At 20.3% G+C, this 24,573-nt stretch overlaps 2 protein-coding genes across 6 annotated transcripts in view; one reads left to right on the top strand and one right to left on the bottom strand.

Moving 5' to 3' along the window:
• LOC134836176 (protein held out wings) overlaps positions 1 to 16,964 on the top strand; it is a 53,659-nt gene extending 36,695 nt beyond the window's left edge. Inside the window, exons 4-9 of one of the 5 annotated variants that reach the window (XR_010162260.1) lie at positions 6,215 to 6,331; positions 8,286 to 8,426; positions 8,946 to 9,045; positions 9,148 to 9,453; positions 11,866 to 12,046; positions 16,385 to 16,964. Coding sequence is in view for 3 of the 5 variants with exons in the window: in XM_063851436.1 (XP_063707506.1) it covers positions 6,215 to 6,331; positions 8,286 to 8,426; positions 8,946 to 9,045; positions 9,133 to 9,453; positions 11,866 to 11,945 (759 nt within the window). In the remaining 2 variants the exon portion in view is untranslated. Of the gene's footprint in view, positions 1 to 6,214; positions 6,332 to 8,285; positions 8,427 to 8,945; positions 9,046 to 9,132; positions 9,454 to 10,403; positions 10,550 to 11,865; positions 12,144 to 16,384 lie in introns of those variants that run through there. The other 4 variants (XR_010162259.1, XM_063851436.1, XM_063851438.1 and 1 more) reach the window with 4 other exon arrangements.
• Positions 16,965 to 18,124: 1,160 nt separating this feature from the next.
• Positions 18,125 to 22,573, bottom strand: LOC134834216 (annexin B10-like). Its single transcript, XM_063848802.1, has 4 exons — positions 22,372 to 22,573; positions 19,861 to 20,242; positions 18,859 to 19,185; positions 18,125 to 18,804 (listed from the first exon to the last, which is right to left on the bottom strand). Exons 1-4 carry the CDS (start codon positions 22,381 to 22,383, stop codon positions 18,566 to 18,568), a joined length of 960 nt encoding a protein of 319 aa, XP_063704872.1. The 5' UTR covers positions 22,384 to 22,573; the 3' UTR covers positions 18,125 to 18,565.
• Positions 22,574 to 24,573: the final 2,000 nt, after the last annotated feature.

The following is a 24,573-nucleotide window of genomic DNA, read 5'->3' as shown; positions in this document are numbered from 1 at the left end:
TAATAAAATATGCGCATACATTGATTTTTGTAGACTATTTTCGCACAAAAACTTTTAATCTAATGTGTATCGAAAAAAATTAAATTTTAACATAAACTAAACCTGTTTCGACTGTAATATTTAAATTTCATGCAGAACACGGACTGTCTGTGGATAAATATAATAATTAATGAAATTGATATACATAATTATAACATATCACAGATTAAAAACCAAAGAAAAAAATTCGAACACAAACCGAGTCAATATTTATATTTATCAGTGTTCGAATCTAGGGAATTTGCACGAAATCCGATTTTTTTTGTTCGCAAATCAATTAAAATTAAACAAAAATGTTTATACACAATTTTAAGTATTTTAAATATTTTTTTTGTGAATAATGTAACATTTACATGAACCTGTCCAATAGAAGTAGTTTATTTCTTCCGAATGAATGACGTGAGAAACTGTTGCGTGTGTCTGTTCTTGATGTATTTTTTTTAAATTTAATTTTTTTGTAAATATTTACAACACAGGTTGCTTGTCAGGTTTCTTTAGTTTGATGTATACAATGTTATCTTTTTAAATTATATACTTTTTCAATTACTTGTTAAATTGTTAATAAATCTTTAAAACACGAATATTAATTATTATATTATATTTTAATAATAATTTGTTTTTATTTATTTTTTTAATTTTATTATATTATGTATTTTATTATTGTATTTTATATTAATAATGTACATTATTAAAAATGAATAAATTAATTTACATAAAAAAAAATATTTAATTTTAAAATAAAAACTTAATTTAATTTCATTATTTCAAATTTAATATAAAATTAGAAATAATAATTTAAAATTTAATAAAAAATTAATAAAATTAATTTGATAAATTAATTTAATTAAAAATATATAAAGTTTAATTTTAATTTAAAATTTTTTTTTAAATTTTTTAAATTTATTAAATTAAATTAAATTTCTAATTCAAAATTAAATTTATTAAATTTTTTATGATTTTTAATTTATAATTTTTAGTAAAATATTCCTAATTTTTAATATAAATTTTTTTTATATTTTATTTTAATTTATAGAATAATAAATTACAAAATTTGATATTATACATTATTAAATTATATTTTTTAATTTAAAAAAATCATTATTAAAAAAAATATTGTTTATTATAAATTTATATTAAATTTAAATATATTCATTCATATATTTAAATTTAATTTTTATAAAATATTTTGTTATTTTTTATTAATTATTTTATTTAAAAAAATGTATTAATTGTATTATTATATTTAAAATATAACTAATTATTATTTTTTTTAATTTTCTTTCAAAATACATTTTTTTTAATTCATAAAAAATAATAAAAAATATAAATTAATTAAATAAAATTATTTATTTTAGTAAAAAATTATTTTTAATTTTTTTTAATTTATATTAATAATTATGAATTAGTCACTTTAATTATAAAATGATTTTAATTTAAATTATATTTTTTAATTTAAATTAAATTTCAATTTAAACTTTAATAAAAATAAAAATATTTTTTTTTTAAATTTAATTAATAATTGTTATTAAAATTTTAATAAACATTAAAAAATTCTACTTCCGCATGTTTAATTTCATTTAAAAGCCGGTGTAAACATTTCTCTTTATAAAAAAGAAAAAAAATAAAAATATGGAAAAATACTCAGAAACGAAAGTAACGATGAGCAAATGAACTATAAAACATCATATATGTATATTTTTTTTAAACGAAAAATTATTTCTATATTTAGCTGGTTTGTGAACGTTCTTTCCTCTCATCATCATCGTCTTCTGATCATCATGACAAACACACACAGACATGTGGAAAAAAGGAAATGAACTATAACAAAATTTTTCGGTATCTTTCGTTTCATTTCATTAAAAGATATATTTTAAATAAATAAAACAGAATGAATGCCAAAAACTATGTTTTCGCGTATAGTTCAGTTGTTGAATGAAGAATTTCATTGAATATTTTTCTGCGTGGATTTATATGACAACTTTTATGAATAATATTTTGTTTTTCATAAAAATATATGGTAATAAAATCGCATGTTGAATGATGTTGATGATGATTTAATATTTAAAATAGAAAAAAAATATTTTTTTAACGCAGCAATCATGTCTCAATCCATCAAAAAAATCAATTGCCCCGAGTTAGCATGCAAATAAGTATCACTTTGCAAAAATGTGGTACAATGCAAAGCTAGAAGGCATTTTTTTTATTTCAAATGATACATCTTGATCTTATTTTATTAATAAATTATTTATTATTTTTTATTAATGAATGAGTCAAAAGACGTCGACGCGACATGTTTTGGAGATTAGTGCAAGATAATAATCATTTTGTGCTCAATTTCAATTAAACTATGTCTCTTGTGGAACGCACGCCGCATGTTTGTAAAGTAATTTGCAGCAGTGATAATAATAATAAACATTTTGAAATAATGATAATTAATATAATTTATGTAAAAATTAACCAACACTTTACTCTGCGAGATATCATAAACTTCTGTTTAATGTTTACGATTTTTCCGAATAATTCTTTTGTACATTATTTATTTATTCATGCGGTTGCTTACAAAAATTTTTTTTATTATTATTTTTTTTTTGTTTTCGTTTCATGAATATCATATTAATTTATATATTTTACAACAACGCCGCTAAATTTTCCAAATGAATGTCTAATAAAAATATTATTACATTAAATCAGTTTCTTAAAATAGCCCGAGTTTAGGTTCGGGAATGAACAAACATGCATACAAGTGGATTTATGTCGAGCGAAGAAAAAAAATAGCATGGAAAATATTTACTCGAAATAATTTTTTATGTGAAAATTTCATGTTTTTTCGTAGAAACAATTTTCTCGAGTATTTAATTTTTTTTTTGGAATGGTTAATTTTACGTTAAATTAAACATTTTTTTAATGTGATTCAATTTGCAAAAAAATCTTTAAATAAATAAATATTTAATTAATTTTATTGATACTGATTAATTTTATTAAATTTTAATTAATTACTTTCTAAGAATATAAATAAATATTTTAATGTTTATTATTTTTTTAAATAACTAATTTATTTATTTTTTAAATTTATTTTAATTTTTTTTTTAATTAATTAAATAAATAATTTATATTTAATTTAAAATTAATTTTTGTAAAAATTTGCATTGGGGCGAAAAATAAAAAATTCTTCAAATCATTTTAATTTCTCAAAAAATCAAAGTTTTTAAAATTTAATAATTTTTTGTACAATTATTAATTTTTAATGTAATATTTTTCAAACTTTGCATTAGGTTGAAAATTTAAAATGTACACTGGGTCAAAAAATTAACAAATTTTTTTTTACAAAAAATTGTAAATTGCCAATTGAATTGATATGTTGCGAATATACATTAGGAAGAAAAATCTAAATGTACATTGGGCTAAAAAAAATAAAATTTGCATTGGGATGTTTATTAAAAATATGCATTGGGCAAAATCATGTAGTTCGAAAATAAAATTAAGTTCAAATAAAGCAAATAAAAATTAATTTGTATTTTCTACCCAGATCATAATTTAATTTTCTTCTTCAAATTAAATTTTAATTTTTGACCCAATGCAAATTTTCAAAATTTTGTCCTAATGCACATTTATTTAAAATAAAACTTATCAAAATATTTTTTTTTGACCCAATGTACATTTTAAATTTTCGCCCTAATGTATATTAATTTAAAATTATATATTTTGACCCAAGCTAAATTTTTAAATATTAACCCCAATGCACATTTGTGAAAAAATTAACAGCTCAAATATTTTTTTTTAATAAAAATATTAATTTTCAAACATAAACAAGCTGTCTATTTGACACAAAAAAAGAAAAAAATCAAAAATTTTCAAATATGACAAACATCACGTCACTTTTTGATCCAAAACCAATTAAAAACAGCTTAAACGCCGGATTAACTTTGACATAATTAAGTCATAAAGGTGTTTAGCGAACATTTTTATTCCCATACCGCAGAGCTACTTGTCATCGCATTTAAATAAAAATTTTATCAGATTCCGATCAAATTCCTTTTTATCTCTCATAAAGTCACAAGGTTAACAATCTCCTTTTTGCATCGCGCAAAACCGCTCAAATTTTAACATCAAAAACAAATTAAAATTGACTTTGAAATACCTTTAAAATCAATTGTTTACGTTTCGAGCAACGTACAAAGGAATCGTTTGTTAAACATTTTTTTTTTAAAGAAGAAGACTGACAAGGAACTGCCATTAATACATCCGCACGTTCGAGCAATTGAATGTTGGTAAAATAATTAAATTGTGCGGTGACTTTATTTAGAATTTCATTATCTGCTGACAGTTTTATATGATGACGATGGCGCGTTGATCGACATCGTGGTTTTTTTTATCATCTATCAACAAATTTATATAAGAAATATAAAAAAAAAGTTGATTTATTGAGAAAAATTGGGTGATAAATGTTGAAGAAATACGAAAATTATTTTTTTGACATAAATAACTGGAGAAAAAAATATTTTAAATTTTTTAATTTTTTTTTTTTTAAATAAAAAAAAATAAATTTGTACTCATTTTGGATGATAATCATTGACTAACTGCCAAAAATTATCATTTCTTTGTTAAAATAATTTTTTCTAATTTTTTTTCTTAATTTTCTCAAACAATGAGGACAAAAAAAAAATTTTTTTTCATAACATCACGTCGGTTTGTCGTTCCAACATGTTTCATTTAAAATATACGCCCACTAAAAAAATAATTTTTTGTTGATTATTTCGGCTACGGCGGCGCTGCAAACCTTCCTGCTTTTGTTGCAGGTTGACGACTTTTCTGTGACTAATTTTTCCTCTGTCTTTGTGAGAAAAACAACTTGTCTCATATCATGCCAGAAGTCAAAAACGATAACTTTTTGTCTGTGTTGCACATTGTTTTTATTACTTTTTTGCTGTTGACAAAAACGCACAAAGGCAAAAATTTATAATTCACAAAATTTTAATAATCCATAAAATTGCAACTTTTATTATATTATTAAGAGATGAGACTTTTTGCGAAAAAAAAAGTAAAAGATTTGTAAATCACATAAACGGTTTAATCGTTATTTATATACTTAACGACGAGACTTGCTTCCTTTATTGTGAAAATCTTTAGATGTTGTGCGAATGTCATTAATTATTTAAAATAATAATAATTAATTTGTTTTAAAAATAAAATATAATAATTATTTAAATAAATAAAGTTTAATTTAAAATAAATAAATCTTATATTATTATTAATTTAATTTTTATTTAAATTAATATTATTTATTTATTTTTAATTAACTAAAATTAATTTTTTTTTAAATTTAAATTTAATTAATTATTAAATTATTTCAATATAATTTTAATAAATATTTTTCTGAAATATTATTTATTTATTAAATAAAAAAAAAATTTTAAATAAAAATAAATAATTAATAAAAAATTAAACAAATTAAATAAATATGTATAAAATTATTATTTTTTTTAAATAAATTTCAATTTAAAGTATATGAATTATTTTTTTAAAAATTATTTTTTATTAAAAATATAAATTTTAAAAAATAAATAAAATTCATTTTAAAACATATAAATTTAATATTAATTTATTTTTTATTTAAATCAATATTAATTATTAATTTTTATTAAAAAAAAAAATATAATTAACCAAAATTTATTGTTTTAATTTAAAAAAAAGTATAATAATTATTAAATTAATTTTTATTAATTTAAAATTTATTTTTTTTTTTAATTTAAAAAGAAATGCATTTTATCAAGATTTAAAAAAAAATATTTTTTTTTATACAAACTTGAAACAAACAAGTAAAAGCAAATAAAAAAACCAGAAATATTTGTCATAACCTGACACGGACTCTCTCATTGATCAAAAAAGTAAAAACCTCATTCGACGAGTGATCGAGCGATATCAACGCAAGACTAAGCGCGCAAGACACTGACAAGATTTCAATCGAATTCAATTCAAAAAAAAAAAAACTTGTGCAACGTACATTTTGCAATTAAATTGCCGTTGGCAAATAAACATTGGCTTGACTCGTGTGTATCGAATGAAAATGATTTTATTGACAGACCCTCAAGACTTGACAAGGTTGCTCGAGTGTGTCTCTTTGGCGATTTAAATCTCATTCTAATTGATAATTTTTTATTTTTTTTTCTCATTGCAGTTCAACTTTGTCGGAAGAATTCTCGGACCCCGAGGCATGACCGCCAAACAGCTCGAGCAAGAAACAGGATGCAAAATTATGGTGCGAGGCAAGGGCTCGATGCGAGACAAAAAGAAGGTAAGAGAGCGCCATGTGGATTTTTTTTTTCGTTAAAAATCTTCTTCGAGTCACGTCAACTTTATAATAATATCAGATTCCTAGACTAATAAATCTTTCACTCAAATGTAAATAAAACATCAAAATAGACACAGTGAGCGCGAGCGCGACGTGACTCATATCATCATCGTCGTCGTCAAGATTTTATAAATTAAACGATAAATACGCAAGAGAAAACTTTTTTTTTTTTTGACAAACAAACATAAACGACTTCGGCGTGATGTGACGAGTTATGTTTTTATTAACGCACGAATTTTCTTCTTTTTGTGATAAAAAAAATCTCAAAATGCATTTCACAAAAAAAATATTATTAGCAACTTATTTATAGAGACTTTTTAAAAAGAAAAATAAATTAAAAAAAAAAAATAAAACAAAAATACATTGTTGTTTATCTCTTATAGATAAATGACTTGAACACAAGTTTTGACTGATGTAAAGACATAAATTAGAAAAAAAGGGAATTTAAAAGCTAAGCAAGATTGAAATATCGTTAGATTTAATTTTAATTTTATTCCGTATTGACATTGTTGCGTTTGCCATGAGACAGACGAGAATGTCATCATCGTTACTGAAGTATTAAATTTATTATTAAAAAAAATCTGCATTTTATTAAAAATTTCATTTTTTGGAAATTCAAAATTATTTTAAAAAATTTTTTGATAATTAGAATTTTTTTTAGGAATTTTTAAAAAAATAATTTAATTTTTTTAGTACAGCTTTCGAATATTTTAGAACTTTTTAGAACAAATTTTGAAACAATTAAAAATTAATTCTAAGAATTTTTTTAATTAGAAAATCGTTGAGAGTTTTTTTTTAATATTTTAAAATTCGTTATAATATTTTTAAAATTTTTAGTACTAATTTAATTTTTTTTAGTACAAATTTAAATTTTTTAGTACAGAACTTAAAATAATTTTAGTACAAATTTCATAAAATTTTTAGTACAGAATTCAAATTAATTTTAGTACAAGATTTATAAAATTTTTAGAAAAAAAATTAAAAGTTTTTAGTTTAATACAAACATAAAAAAATTTTTTATACAGAAGTAAAAAGAATTTTATTAAAAATTTATAAAATTTTATTAAAAATTATAAACTTTATTCATGAATTAAAAATTTATAAATTTTTTAGTACAAATTTTAAAAACCCGTAATTTTTTTTAGAAGATTTGAAAAATAAAAAATATTTTTAGAATTTTATTTAATTTTAAAACAATTTTGAAATATTTAATTTTTTCATTTGAAAAATTTTTTTGAATAAATATTTTTAAAAAATTAAAAAAATTTCGCAAATATTTTTAGAATTAAAATTTTAAAAACTGAAAAAAAAATTTTAGTACATTTTTGAAAAAATATTAATAAATCAATTAAAAATCATTTAAAATATTTAAATTTCTAAATACTAAAAATTTTCCTGTGAAAAACACTTTTTTTTTCAAAAATGCAAGTCAAGTCATAATTTTGTTTACTTGCAATCCACGTCTCGACTTTACTTTTTTTTATTTTTGGTCGACGCACCGTAAAATATTACATTTGTCGTTAAAATTTATGAAAATTTCTCGCGCTCGAGATAATCTATTCGAAAGATTTTTCTTGAGTGGTTTCGTTTTTTTTTGGACGAGTGCATGTGTCACCAAATAAATTTCACGCTGTTTTGTATTTTTATTTCGTTAATTCGGTGTCTTGACGTGTTTCGATGCAGCAGGCGTACAAGATGAATGTTTTATCATTTTATTTTCTTTCAAGGACGTGTTCGTTAATTTTTAATTTTTTTTTCTTCGGGTTTTTGAAATGTAGCAAGAGATAAAATTTTTTGTTGGCGATGATGATGATATAAATAGATGTCCAAATGCATTTTATTGTGTCATTCACGTTGAGAATTTTTGTTAAATTTGATTTTTTTTTTGTTTTTTTAGGAGGATGCTAACAGAGGAAAACCCAATTGGGAACATTTAGCTGATGACTTGCATGTATTAATCACAGTTGAAGACACAGAAAACAGAGCTAAAGTTAAGCTGCAACGAGCAGTCGAAGAAGTACAAAAATTATTAGTACCTGTGAGTATTTTAAAAATTAATATAATATTTTATTTTTAAATATTTTTAATAAATATAAATGATTTTAAATCATTTTTTATTTAATTTTATTTATTTTAATTAAAATTAATTTTTAAAAAATTAAATTAATTTTCAAAAATAAATTAAATTAAAATAAATTGATTTTTTATTATTTTTTTTTACTAAAATTAATTAAATTAAAAAAATAAAATTTTGATTAATTAATAAAAATTAATTGAACAAACAAAAAATATTTTTATTTGAAAAAAAAAAATTATATTAAAAAAAATTAAATTAATTAATTATTAAAAATTTTTATTAAAAATAATAATATTTTTATTTTATTAATTTTATTTAATTTCTAATTATTTTTTAAAATAAATTTAAAATATTTTTAATTTTTTTTATTCAAAAAAAAAATATTAATTAATATAATTTAATTTAATTATTTTTTTTAATTAATTGAATTTTTTTATTTAAAAAATCATTAAATTTTTATTTTTTTTTCAAAAATTTCAGCAAGCCGAAGGTGAAGACGAACTCAAAAAGCGTCAATTGATGGAATTAGCAATTATCAATGGCACATACCGAGACTCAAGTACAAAGGCAGCAACAGCAGGTAATTATTCTCCGCCGCGTCATTTCCCCTCCCTCCCCCCAATTCGCACGCGTTGCGAAAAGAACATTGCACAATCAATAATCACAGATTTAACCAATATAGCGGAGGAAGAATGGCGTCGTGCCGCCGCAGCAGTTGCCGAAACGCGATTATTGTCACCCGCGATGCCCGGTTTGGCGCAAGCGACGCAATTACGGACTCAGGGTACGCCATTGGGAGCTCCGCTGATTTTGTCGCCGCGCATGTCGGTGCCAACGACAGCAGCGAGCCTTCTTTCCGGCTCGGCGCCACCCCAAATGGAGCACACCGGACTCATTTATGCCCATCCCACGTATACAGACTACACAAATTACGCAGCACTTGCGGCAGCTGGAAATCCCCTGTTGACTGAATACGCCGATCATAGTGGTGGGTTATTTGCAAGATAACTTTTTTCTCTCTCTTTCCTCTTAAACTCTTTTTTTAACTCAAATATTTAGTATTCGGTTTTATTATTTTTATAAAACCTGAAAATTGTCGAATTTTTAAAAGTAGATTAAAAAATTAGGATGATTCGATAATTTATTTAAAAAAAAATATTTTCTCATAATATTTATTAATGTTAGACGTAATTTATTTGGTGAATGGTCTTTTAGTCTATTTTAATAAAATTATTTATTATTTTAGTTTTTTTTATAGCAAAGTAGAAACGTTCTATTCAGAGACTTTCACGCTATTATTAACAAATTTCTGCTTATTTATTATTTATTTTTTCTTTATTTAATTTTTTTGTTTTATTTTAGTTTTAATTAATTTATTTATTTATAATTTTAATTAAAAAGTAACAAAATTAATGTTATATTATTATAATTAAATATATTTATTTAAAAAAAATATTTATAAAAATTATTTTAAAAAATATATTTTTTTTAAATATTTAATAATTTTTTTAATTAATTAAATAATTATGAAAAAAAATAAATATAAAAAAAATTTAATTTAATTTATTAAAGAAATTATTATTTTAAATATATTTATTTATTTTATAAATGTTTAAATTTAAATTTAATTTTCATTTATTTTTTTAAATTTTGTTTATTTTATTAAATTAAATTTATTAAATAAAAGAATTATTTTAAAATATATTTATTTATTTAATGAATTTTTAAAATATTTTTTTTAATAATTATTTAATTAATTAAAAAAATATTAAATATTTACAAAAAAATATTAAATTTAAATTTTAAAATATTTTTTTAAAATTAAAGTTTTAAATTTATTTTAAAAAAATTATAACATTAATTTTGTTACTTTTAAAAATTATTTTATATTTTCCTCTTTATTTTATACATAAAATAAATGTTACATATACGTTTCAGTTGGGCGATATTTGCATGCCGGATCCGTGTTTTAAACGCTCTTCCCTATTTCAAACAATTTTTTATCAAAATTATGATACAAAGCATACCTTTATTATCATTCTTACATAGATAATATGTATAAAAAAATATGATTCAACAACATAGTTACTTAAAAAATTATTATTATTATTTTTAGTTAAACAAAAGAATTAGAAAAGATATGAACAACACATGCATATATTTTTTTATCTTCAAAAAATAAAAAAAGGCTTTTTTTTGCTTGCGCTTTTTTATTTTTTATTATTTTTTAAATTTTTTATTTATTTTTGGTTTTTGTAATGATGATAATAATAAAAAAAAATTATCATGCTTCAACATTAATTTTTGTGACAATTTTTTTTTTTAATTTTTATAAAAAACATGCATGTTATTTTTTGTGTGATAATTGCATTGTAAAAAAATAACTGTTTAAATTTTTTTTCGAATCACTTAAAAATTTTATATATGAAAAGTGCTCTGATGACGGACCGTTTCTATTTATTTTTTTCGTCGTTGTTTATTATTATTATTGTTACATTTATTACAAAAACAAAGAAAATCGAGAAAAAATAAACATTCATTCTGCCTTGTAAAATGTATGCGTGTGTTAAAATAAATTTAAAAAATAAGGTTGTGTAGTTAGTTTATATCTATCAATATATATATTTTTATTTTTGTGTATAAATGATGGAATTTTTATGGTGAAAAACGTCATGACGCGTCATAACATTAATTATTATTTAATTATTTACGTGTTGTAAATATATATAAAATTTTATGTGTACACATTTTATTATGATTAATTATTTTATAAATAAATATATAATTATTTTAAAAGTAAGAATTAGACAAAAAAAATCATCATGACCCTCTCACACGAAACGTACCAGTAAAGATTTTCAGTGCCATGCTTTTTTTTATTATTTTAAAAATATTTTTTTATAAGAGGCCAATTTTCAGCCATACAATTTTCAGGAAACTTTGAAACAAGCCACCAAAATAATACTTAAATTTTATCGCGACAAGGTGCTTAGTAAACAATATATAATGAAATGTGTACTAAAAAATATCAAGCATCCGTCCAAATATGCAATGTCAGTTATTTATGCCGCCTCTAGTCAATGAATATATGAACATGATGCTGATTTTCCTTTTTTTTATTTTATTAATTTAAAAAAAATCACAAAAATCGTGTGTTTTATTTATTTTTAATTTTAATTATTAATTATTTGTACATTTCTCACCATAAAAATTGAGTATTTCTAGTAGAACAAAAAAAAATCAGAAAATTATTGCAGCATCATATTAATTATTATTATTATATTATATAAAATTAGAAATTTAATTTTTATATTTTTTGCTTTTTTTTTATACATTTTTATTATTTATTTTATGTTATATTTTATATGTTAATAATATAAATATTATTATTATTATACAGTAGGTGCATTAAAAACACAACAAAGGAGACAGTTTACTCCCAGAGATCATCCATATCAAAGGGCTGGGGCTCTATCTTAAAACCTGTCTGTCAAATTTACATCAATTGCATTGTTATTTCGACTCGTAAAAAATTAAACATTAATGTTTAATTTGCAATTGATGATGAATTTCTTAAGAAGGTTAGTTTTTTATTATTTTTTATATTTTTTTATTCAATTTTTTTGCTCTCTCTACTCATTTTTTTATTACATTATCTCTACATTAGTATTATTTAAACATAATTTTAAATTTGTTACCATTCCCATAATGTTTTATTTTATTTTTATTAATTTTAATTTTTTTAATTATTATTTATTTTTTAAAAATATTTTTTTATAATTTAAAAAAAAAAATATTTATTTAAAAAATTATTAATTAAAAAAAATATATTTTTTTATTAAATTATTATTTTAATTAATAAACTATTTTTTTTATTATTTAAATATTATTTTATAAATTAATAAAAAAAATATTTTAGTAAAAAAATGTTTAATATATGTTTATTTTTGAAAAATTTTTATTATTTTAATTTTTTTTTTAATTAAAAAAAAATAAATAATAATTTTATTCAAATAATAAAAAAATATTTTAATCAAATGTTTCTTTCGAATTTTTATTTTTTTTTAATTATTATTTTTTTTATTATTTAATTAAAATTAATAATTTTGTAAAATAATAAAAAAAAAATAATTAAAAAAATTAAATTATAAAAAATAAATAATAATTAAAAAGAATAAAATTAATAAAAAATAAAATAAAACTATCTCGTTCTCTCTCATGATTCGCTGATTGTCTTTTAATTCTCGTTGAGAGGTCTCTTAAACAAAAAAAAAAAAAAATGTTTCGCAAAAAATCCTTGTCGTACATTATGTTACCATTATGCGTTTTTATTGAAAAAATTTCGTATATTGATCAATACCAGTGGAAGCTAGTCGTACGTTCGATACTCTTCTTTTTGTCAAGTATTGAATAAAGCTCTCAAAATTATATATATTATATATTTATATAGCATAGCATTATGCACCTGCGAGTATATTTTTAAACATATATGCCTTTTGCTTTTACACTTAAATAAAGAAAAAAAATAAATGTAGGAAAAATTTTATATTCAAGTTGTGTATTTTAAGATTATTATTATTATTATTATATATCATCATCATATATTACATTCGAATTCTAGAAGCTTTTTTTATTATAATTATTATATTATTATATAAAAGATTAGAAATCCCAGTTTTTTGTCTATAAATATATATATTTAAGAAACACAACATACATAGATAGGAAATTTTTTATACGTTCATCACTTTTAAGGTATACAAAAAAATTATTATGAAAAAAATAAAAAAAAAATTATACACAAATATAAACGCTTGATGATTAAATTTATAAATTATATAAAAATAAAGAAAAAAAATATTTGTATAGGAAATATTCTTCCAGTATCAGATAAATGTATTGAATTTAATTCAATAATTATTGAATAAATAAAGGAGATAAATATTATGAAAATTTAAAATAAAGTGTGTTATCAATTTTTCTTTCTTCTTTTTCTAAATAAATTATTATATTAACATTATTTTATATTATAACACACTAAAAATTTATTAACTTTGTGCAAAAATTAAAATATTTCCTCATTATGTTAATGTTACATACAAAATAATTAATAATAATAATTGCTTCTTTTATATTTTACAACATTAACATTTTATAATAATAAATAAATAATAATAATATATTAAAAGACGTCGCATAATGATATTAATTAACTCCGATAGCGATCATCAAGCTAAACTAACCGTATCTATTTTTCTCACTCTCTTATAATAATAAAACAACAATATATTTATTAAAAAGGGTTAAACATATATAATATAAAAAATATCTTACTAAACGCTTCTTATCGCTACTTAATAATCTTTAAACATGCACGATGAAGACAATAAGTGCACCTCACGCACGCATAACAACATAATGTACTATTTCTTGTTTAACTTTTTTTTCTTCGTTTCACAAAAAATAACTTCATAACGTTCTGAACCATGACCACAAAGTAATAAATCGTCAAAACATTTACATTAAATTACTACAACGTTAATCAATTAACAAGTTTTAGCTTTTTTTTACTCACATCATTCTTTTTTTTCTATATCTAGAATAATTTTGTAATAGGTTTTTGTAAAGTTATTGATCAATTGAAAAAAAATGAGTCGTCAATGTTAAAAAATTATTTTTTGTTTTAATTATAAATAAATAGTTTTTATTATTACTTTATGTTTATATACACAACAAATTTTTCATACATTTTTGAAATAGTTTCGTAATTGTTCGTATTATATTTATTTATTAATTAATTATTTTTTTATTGTTTGTTGTGTTTGAGGGTCCAAATGTGAAGTTTTGTACTTTGAACTTTAATATTTTTGAGAAAAAATTTAAAATTTGCATTGGGATTTATTTTTTTATTTTAAATAAAAATTATACCCAATGCACATTTTGTTGAATTTAATAATAAATTTTTTTAAAAATATAAAAATGTGCATTGGGATTTAAGCGATTTTCATTAAATTTTTAAAATTTATTGAGAAAAAATTGTATCCCAATGCACATTTTTAATTTTTTCATAATTTATTCGTAAGAATAATTAAAATGTGCATTGGGGTTTTATTATTTGTTTAAAAATTTTTTTTTTCATTACAAATTTTAAAGGCCCAATGCACATTTTTATGATTTATTAATTTTTTTATTAAAAAAATCGAAAACTATTAAAATGTGCATTTGGGTTCATAAAATTTTCTTTTAAATTTTTAAATTTATTGAGAAAAAATTTTATCCTAATGCAAATTTTTGAAACTTTTTTAAAATAAACTTTAAAAATGTGCATTGGGATATAATATTTCTTAAAAAAAAATATTTTTTTACGACAAATAAAAAAATCCCAATGCACATTTTTCTGATTTCATTAAGAAAAAATTCGAAAGTTATCGAAATGTGCATTGGGACTAAAAATTTTTCATTAAATTTATAAATTTGTTGAAAAAAATTAAATCCCAATGCACATTTTGATATTTTTCACAAAAAATCTTAAGTTAAAAGTACAAAACTTCATTTTAGTTCCCTCTAAAAATTGTTTTGTCATTTAATTAAAGAAAAAATGTTACGTCAACCTACATAAAAGCAAAAGGGATACCCATCTTCGTTACTCCATCATACAATATTTTTGGTTGTTTGGTCTTCTCTTTGTTTTCTTTGTCCATTCCTCTTTTGTCACACAAACACACACATGCCACCCTAAATAGTTTTTAATTTTTAGAATAGAAAATGTCAGTAATTAATAATAATTATAAAATTAATTAACTCATAACTAAACTAAAGAACCATAAAAGAACGAGGCAAATGCTAATCTTTATAATTTTTGTTTTCATACAAAATTTATATATTTTAACATCATCAAAATTTTCCAAACAAAAAAAAATCATTTTGGTCAAAATTAAAAAAAAATCAATTAATTCCTTTAAAAATTTTTATTAATCATATTTTAATAACAAACCTTTAAAATTTTATTAATCGTCACGTATTCGTCCTCCAAAAAATATTTATTAAATATGTTAACAAGGTGTTTTGGGAAAATATTAACAAAAAAAAATATATTAGTTCAATATTTTATTTTATTATATTAAAAAAATAATTTAATATTATTTATTTAATAATAACAAATATATGTTATTTTTTCTGGCTGAAAATAGGTCAAGTCAGGGTGTTTAATTTTTTTAAATGTTAATCGCGCGCGAAAAATATCTACCAAGGACCACAAAAAATATTAAATCTAATTTTAACATATTTAAAAAAATAAATAAAAAATGTTAACATTCATCACATATTTAGAAAAAATCCAGCACATTAATAATAAAATAATATTTAAAAAAATTATGGAAAATAGTTGTTAATAACAAAAAAAAAAACAATTTTATGACATACAAAAAAATTAGAAAAAACAAGCTTTTGCCTACTTTTCTTTAATTTACTTATGAGCATTAATTTTAATTATTATAATAATTATTTTTATTATGTTATATATTTTTTATTTTTTTTTATTTAAATAAATATTTTTAATTAATTAATTAAATATTAAAAAAAAATAAATTTTCTGAAATTAATTAAATTAAATAAATTAATAAAATTATTAATTAATTTTATATTTTTAAATATTTAATTAAATTAAAAAAAAATAATTTTTGAATTTAATTTTTTTAAAAATTTTAAAATTTAATTTAATTTAAAATAATTTAAATAATAAAAATAATTATTTAAAATAAAAATATATAACATAATAATTAATGATCTATCACACACCTTATAGTTATATAAAATATAATTTTAATATTTCACCTTTTTTGCAATATTTTTTATATGTACCAAAAAAAACATAAAATGGAAAAATATTAACTGAATGTTTTTTCTCTAATCTTTTACAGCACTAACATTCGTATCTATGCTCTTAAAAAAACAAAATTCAATCAGACTCGTAAAAAAAATTACTACTATATAACTACTACTATATAGAACTTATATATTGCTAACAACACGACGTGGTGCCATGGTAGACAAATTCGTATAAATATATATAAAAAGCCGTGTAATAGTGAACAAAAAAAAATAAATAAGAAAAAAAAACACAGAGAATACGTAAAAAAAAATCTGCAAAAAAATAATATATATTTCGTACTACTTTACTAATAATCCTGTTGTTCTCAAAAAAAAAAAATAATACCAAAAAACACAAAAATTTTTGGACCCGACTATCTGTGTCGATGCTGCGAGCTACAAACAAACACCTGCTAGCCTACAACAACAACAGGACAATTAACTGGATCCACCTGACAACTAACTGATGCAATTGCAATGTTATTATATTATAATAAATATTAAATAATATATATATTCACATCATTTATAAATATTAATAATAAAAATTAAATAAACAAAAAACCTTAAACATAATAGAAATAACAAAAAACAACAACAACATGTATAAAATTTATTAAAGAATTTTTTTATATATAAATATGTTTAATTAATAAACAAAAAAAACACAATTTACTCAAGAGGCATGTAAAACTTATTAGTTGTTCAATAATTATTCAATGTAGATTTTTTTTTGTATCTTTTTTAACAAAAATAATTTAAAAAAAATATGTAATAATATACAAAACATAATAATTAATGTTAAATTCATCAAAATTAACTTGCACAAAAAATGCACATTTAAAATTTTTAATTTATAAAAAAATATATATGATAAAAAAAAATATAAAAGGTAAGTATAAATAAAAAATGTGCCTTAATAAAAAAAAAGAATTTATTGAAAAAAATATATATTTTAAATTTTGTTGCAATAAAAAATATTAATAATTTAAAAAAAATGAATACCGAAAAAGTACTCGAATTAAAATAAAATATTAAGAATCTCTTGATCAAAAAAATTTAAAAATAATTTTAAATAAATAAATAAAATAATAGTTGAACCGAATTTCAGTGCCAAACGCTCCATATAACTTAAAAAAATAATTTTGAATGTACTTATCATCCAAAATAAAATAAAAATAAATTAAAAACAAGCACTTACCTTACAGTAAAAAATATAAAAATTATTCGCGGTTGAAAAATTAATTCTAATAAAAAAAGAATCTTAATTAATGTTGTAGTGTGTAATAAAAATGTTTAAATGTAAAATATTATCATTATTATTAATATAATAAATATTAAAAAAAACATCATATACTCGTAAAAAATATTCTAATTTATTTTTCGAGTAATTATTAAATAATAAATTTTTAATTTTAAAAAATAAAAATAAAATAAATTTAAAAAAAATTAAAAGAAGATGCAATACTCCGTGTGTTTACCGAAAATGCACAAAATTATTATTTTACTATTAAAAAAAATAATTTTTTTATTATACAATTAAAATTTAATAAATATAAAAATTTTTATCAGGTAGCTTTTTAAGAAATTTTAAGGAGAATTTTTGTGTGGATTTTTTTCTACAAAATTAAAAATAATAAATTTATTAATAAAAAAATACAAATCAAGTAAGATATCTTCCGCTTTTTATAAAGTGCCTTATCATAGTGTCTTTGAAAGTATTTGTGCAATTTTATAAAATATTAAATAAAAAAAAACATTTTTTTTTTTAAATTTTTTGTTGGTTTTATATTTGAGACACATATAAATATATATTTTATATTTAAAGTACAAAATTTAAATTTCAACAGCTACAGAACAAACAAGGCAATAAAATTAACGAAATTTCATGGAAATAGGTTTTTTTTATAATAATTAAAAAAAAAAATAATAAAATATATTTAAATGATTAATTTATAAAAAAAAAAAATTAAACAGAATTTATTATAAATACATTTTAAAAATAATAATTTTTAATATTAAAAAAAAAATCGTTAAACATGTAATAATTAATGTTTAGATTTTCATTTTCTTCTTCTCTTGTAATGTGTAATGATGATGTGTTTTAACGTTTTTTTCGTCTATGAAAAATTTTGAAGCAATAAAAATGATTTTAATTAAAAAAAAAAAATATTTTTTAATTTTTTTATAAGGCGACAGGTAAAGTAGCGATTTTTGGCAATGTTTTAATTTTAGGCACTTCCTACAAGAGCACATAAGATTTTTTTGTAATCGCCAGAGGTGTCACTTTTAACAGCACTTAAGAGAGTTTTGTTGTACAATTTTTCATATTCTTTCTTGATGTTTCCCAAATCGAATTCACATCGACTGATGAGGATGCGCATCAAAGTTTTGTCATCTGTGCCCATGCCATCCATGGCTTTGAACAATTTTCGGGCGAAATATGTCGGGGGACTTTGGGCAACTTCAACTAAAAAGGAATTTTATTTAATTTTTAAATTTTTTTGATTTTTTCGTGACTTACCGATTGTTCCGAGAGCTTTTTTGAGATCGCCGCTCATTTCGTGCTTCAGCGCTTGTTCAATTGTGTTGCCCGAAACTGCTTTGTACTCTTCGAAGACGAGACGCAAATGCTCAAAACTGGATTGCGCAAAGAGTTTCGTGAATACCGCTTCGTCAGTGCCGAGTTTTTTCTCTCCCGCCTCGTACAAACGTTGGGCATCGGCTTTGGCTTGAGCGCCGTTCACGTGTCCCGAGTTGGCGCGTTCGTTGCTGCAAATTCGCGTGAGAAGTTCACGGAAGTCGCCGGATGTTTCGGTGCCAACGTGATTTGCGAGGGATTTGTTGTACACTGAAAATTAAAAAAAAATCAAATTAAATTAATTTAAATAATAAAAAAAAATATTATTATATTTAAAATAATTAAATAAATTTTTAAAATAAATTAATTAATTTAATTAAATTTAAAAATCATTAAAAATTATAAATAAATTAAAAATCATAAAATAAAAATATTTTTGTATTAAAAAAAAATTTTTTAATGAATCATTAAATTTGTAAAATTATATTTTTTTTAATAATAAAAAATTTTAAATTAAAAAAAAATATTTAAGATTAAATAAATTTATATTTTAAATAATTCAAAAAATATTGTTTGAAAAAATTAAAATTAATTCTAATTTTACTGATTTTTATAAAAAATTCTGAATAATATTATTAAAATTAATTTACTTTCTCTAATTAAAAAAATATTTTTTTTTTTAATTAAATTATTTTTTAAATTTTATATTAAATTAATAAAAATAATTAAATTTAATGAATTAAAAAATTATTATTAAATTAAATTTAATTAAATTAAAAATTATTAAATAATTTAAAAAATTATTTAAATTTAATTAATATTTTTTTTTTAAATTAATCTATTAAAATTATTTTAATTTTTTTAAATTTATTAAAATTATTTTTTTAATAAATAATTTTTTAAAAATATTTTTAAATAAATTTTTAATTAATTAATTTTCCTTACTTTCATCATATTTCTTTGTAATAACGCGCATTTCTTCTCCCGTACGTGAACACAAAATTTCGATCAACGCTTCCTCATCTGTTCCCATGCCAACCATTGCTTTGTTCAGCTGTTTACAAATATACTCCTCCGGCTTCATCATGAGACCCAAAACGACATCTTCGAGTTTTCCGCTCAATTCGCTCTTGAGATCCTTCAACAAATCTCGTCCAAATTGCGAGGCAAAGGCATTAATGATGGCTTGACGTTGAAAATTGGCACGATTTGCGACAATATTAATAATTTTCTCCTCATCCGTTCCAAAACCTTTCATAGCGGCGCGTAAAACGGCGGCATCAGCATTTGGATCAAAAGTCGCACAGGGACGAACAGTTGGTTCAGGCTTAAAAGAAAAATTAAAAAAAAAAAATTAAAAAATGTTCTAAATTCGCTGTTGGAGGGAAAAAGTTTAATTGAAATCCATGGGGGATAATTTTCTATCCTTGTTATTTTATTTTTTCAATCTAAATCAGAAATTGGGTCATTTTGAGAGACAATTTAATTGTAAAGTTGTCACGTGACACGAGAAAAAATTAATTACATGGAATTATTTGGGTCAAAGTAAATATCCCACGTAGATTCCATGTAATTTTTTCATGTAAAAAAAATTGTTCGCAGACTGAGAAAAAATTAACGTAAAAGTAACCTTCAAGCTACGACGTACAAAATCGATACAAATCATCATTTGTGTAAAAATTAGTCATCGTGTAATGAAAATAGATAACAGACATGCAAATATTGAATTTAATTTTGTTGTTGTTGTAATTACACGAATGACGTTGTTATCAGTATTAGTTCTCATTTAGAAGGTATTTGAAAGTGCATTTCGTGTAAACATTTCGTCAACAAGATTTTTTTTTGTAAAAATAGGTTTTTTAATAAAAACAAATAATATTTAAACTTAATTTGAATTTTTTTTAATTTTTAAAATTTATTTTTAAATTTCTAAATTAATTTTTTTTTCTTCTTAAATTAAAAAATTGACCAACGACTCGTTCCTTAACTTTAAAAAAATTGTTTTTTTTTGCGAAGAAAAAACCTGAAAGTATGCAATAAATTTTATTAAAAAAAACAAAATAAATTTTATGATTTCGAGTTATGCAATAAACTTTACATATGATATTGTTGATTTTGTACGAATTCTCTAATATTTTTGCGATTTTTGTAGTTCAGAAACCTTTTATAATAGTTTTTTTTATTAAAAAAAAAGTTTTGAAGACATTCGTAAAATAGAATTAAATTTATTTAGTTAAAAAATTTTTATGGATTGTAAAGTTCATTGCATACCTTAATTAAAATGTAAAAATTTTAATCTTTTTCAATAGTTAAATTTATTGCATATTTAAAAGGTATTAGTTTCTATGCTAAAAGTAAAAAAAATAATATAAAAAAAATGTGTGAATAAAAAAAATTGAGTAAAACTGTTGAAAAGCAGAAACTATTCATAACAATATTTAATTATTGGTTATCATTTTTTTATCACTATTGAAAGTAGTAGTTAATATGAATTTTTCAACAATAGATAAAATTAAATTTAAAATAGAATAACATATTTCACAATTGCCTTCTTTTGTATGATTTCCAACATTTTTTATCGCTATATTAAATTTGTTTTTAAGTTTTTAATTTTTTTAAAATATAAACTTCTGTTTTGAAAAATTTTTAGATTTTATAACTTTAATTTTAATTTTAAAATAAACTCACTTTTATTCCAATTTTAAATAAAATTTAAAAAAATTCAAAAAAAAAAAAAAAAAAAAAATAAAAAATAAAAAAAAATAAAATAAAAAAAAATTAAATAAAAAAAAATTATTTAAAATAATAAAAAATGAAATTTTTCAATTTAATTTAAATAAATTTATTTAAAAAAAATTATTTATCATTAAAAAATATAAACTTTCTTTAAAAAATAACAATCAAATTCATTAAAAGTCACGATAAATTCTCATCACATCCAGGAAGGAAGTCTCATAAAATTATCAAAACCTTTAAATTTTTGACTCATTATATTTTTTTGCACAATTAATCAACATATGTTGCACATTTCACGTATTTATTTGATTCTTTCAACTCGTCATTTCATTAAAAAATAAATCAAACGAAATTTTTGATTGATTTCCCGAATATCAACAAAACTTTCAACCGCAAGATGTTAAATTTTTGAATTATTTACTTTTTTTTCTTTAAATAAAACAAAACATCAAGAGTAACGAACACATGACTGTCCTCGTTTCGTACGCACGATGATTTGCTTGCAATAGATAAATAAATAAACTTCTGACTAATCATTCAAAAAAAAAAGTTCACCTTGAACTGAACATAAGATTTTTTTAACTGAGCATGAATTTCGTTTTATTAACTTTTTTTTCGTACGTCGTCTTGGAACCACAAAATAACGAAAGAGCGACGACGTAACAATAGACGTGTCTCTTTTGTGACTCAAATTTCGTAAGAAATCCAAAATTTACTTACATAGTACATCATTTTAAGTTAATCCAAAAGTTTGTTTTGTACACAAAAAGACGGAATTTGTAAAAATTTATTATCTCTCCGATAAGTTGATGTAAAAAAAATGTGAGATAATCAACACAATAACACTACAAATTTCTGTTTTGAACGAAAAAAAAAATTTCTTTTGTATTTTTTTGTAAAATATTTTCAAATATCGACGTGTTTGTTCAATGAAGTGAGAATAAAAACTAAAAATGAGCAACGAATGTTGACGACTTTTGAACAAAATTCACTCTCGCTCTCTGTTTTTTTGCGCGACGACTATGAAAAGTTGTACGACACACGAAAGCCGGTTGAGTTTGTGTTGAAAAGTGACGTCATCAGTTGTTTAGTTATGACGTGAAGCTGATTCATATTGAACTGACAGGAATTCTGTTTTTTGTTTCACAACGTTACAAATGTGGTTCGATTTACGTAAAAAAAATTTCGCGATCTAGTAGTTGAGTAATGAGTAAACGGAAAAAATTTATATTTATTTTTTTTTAATTATTTCTTATAATAAACCAGTTTATCGTTTTAATCAAATTTATTTTATCAAAATTTAAAAAAAAAAAATATTTTTATTTTTTTTAATTATGATGAAAAATAAAAAAAATAAATTAAATTATAATAAAATAAAATAAATTATTAAATTAAAAAATAATTTATTTAAATAATTAAAACAAATTAACAAAGTTTTAAAAACAATTGTTTAAAAACAAATTAAAAATAAAAAAATTAAATTATAATAAAAACAAAATTATTAAAAAAATATTTTAAAAATTAATTAATAAAAAATTAATTTTTTTAAAAAATGAAAAAAAAATAAATTATATTAAAATATTAAAAAAACTAATTTATTAAAATAATAAATAAATTAAAATTTTTAAACAATTATTTTGAAAAATAAATAAAATTAAATAATAAAAATTAAAAAAAAACTTTAAAAAAATTACTAATTTAATTTTAATTTTAATTTTTTTCCGTGTTTGGTTATTTTTGTAATGTAAAAATTTAAACATACTCCTACAATGTATGTATAAATAGAGGATTAATTGACGACATCTCTCAAAATGAGTCAACTTTGTGGTTCAAGTTCTAACAGATGATTCAAATTGTTTTTTTTTTTTGTTAAATTTTAAGCTAAATAAACAACTCGATGCAACGTGAAAGGTGAAATTTGCATTCATAACAAAAGTTACTCAAATAATAGAAAGTTTGGAAGTGAAGTGAATTTTTAATGTAGACAAAATTAAATTAAATAAATATAAAGTTAAGTTGAAATATTTTATTCGACTTAAATTGGTTGATTATTAAATTAAAATTATTTTCTAAAACTTTAAGAGGACCTCTTATTTTCATTCTTATTATATTTTTATTTATAATATGATATATTTTTTTTAAACATTTGAATAAAAAAAATAAAGTTAAAAAAATAAAATTTAAATGAAATACATAAATTTACTTTAAATATTTTCCTTAAAATTTTTTTTCATTATAATTAATTTTTTGCTTATTATTGAAATATTTTATTATTAAATAATTATAAAATATTGAAAAAACGAGAAAAAAAATTGTCATTAATTTTTTTTACGTGTTTTCTCATAAATAGATAAATGTCAAAATTTTCCATGTGTTCACGTTAATTAGATAATTTTTTTGATATAAAATTTAAAATACACTCACGAGTCCTGATATTAACACGTGCTATATAAACAAAGTTTAATTGGCAATAAAAATGTATAAAAACTCAAAGAATTGTCCGAAGTTCATCATAAGTGTTTCTAAAAGCTCACGATGAATTCCAACAAAAAAATTGTAGTCTTTCTTGCTATAATTGTCTTAACAAGTGCACTCTTCGAGACATCTTTAGCTGATTTTGAAGAAATTGAAAGATATCCTTTCTTAGGTACTGTTAAAAAGGCTGTCAAAAAACTTTTTTCGAACTGGAGACAATCTAAGGATGAAGATCCAATTGTTGAAGCAAGTGATTTGAGTCAAGATCAAGACAATGCTACGGCATTTGAATCCGGATGAAAATTATGGAACAACGTCTGAACCTTAATTGTATATTGTTCTTGTGTTCGTCTGAAATTTATAATACAAAAAATAGTGAATTTCGACGACAAATATAAAAAATTACAATTTTTTAAAATTTTTTTTCAAAATTTTGCTATAATTTAA

Source organism: Culicoides brevitarsis, chromosome 3 (genome assembly GCF_036172545.1).
Source record: "Culicoides brevitarsis isolate CSIRO-B50_1 chromosome 3, AGI_CSIRO_Cbre_v1, whole genome shotgun sequence".
Lineage (NCBI taxonomy): Eukaryota > Metazoa > Arthropoda > Insecta > Diptera > Ceratopogonidae > Culicoides > Culicoides brevitarsis.
The sequence above is the reverse complement of the archived record's forward strand: the minus strand, read 5'-3'. Positions and strand labels throughout refer to the sequence as shown.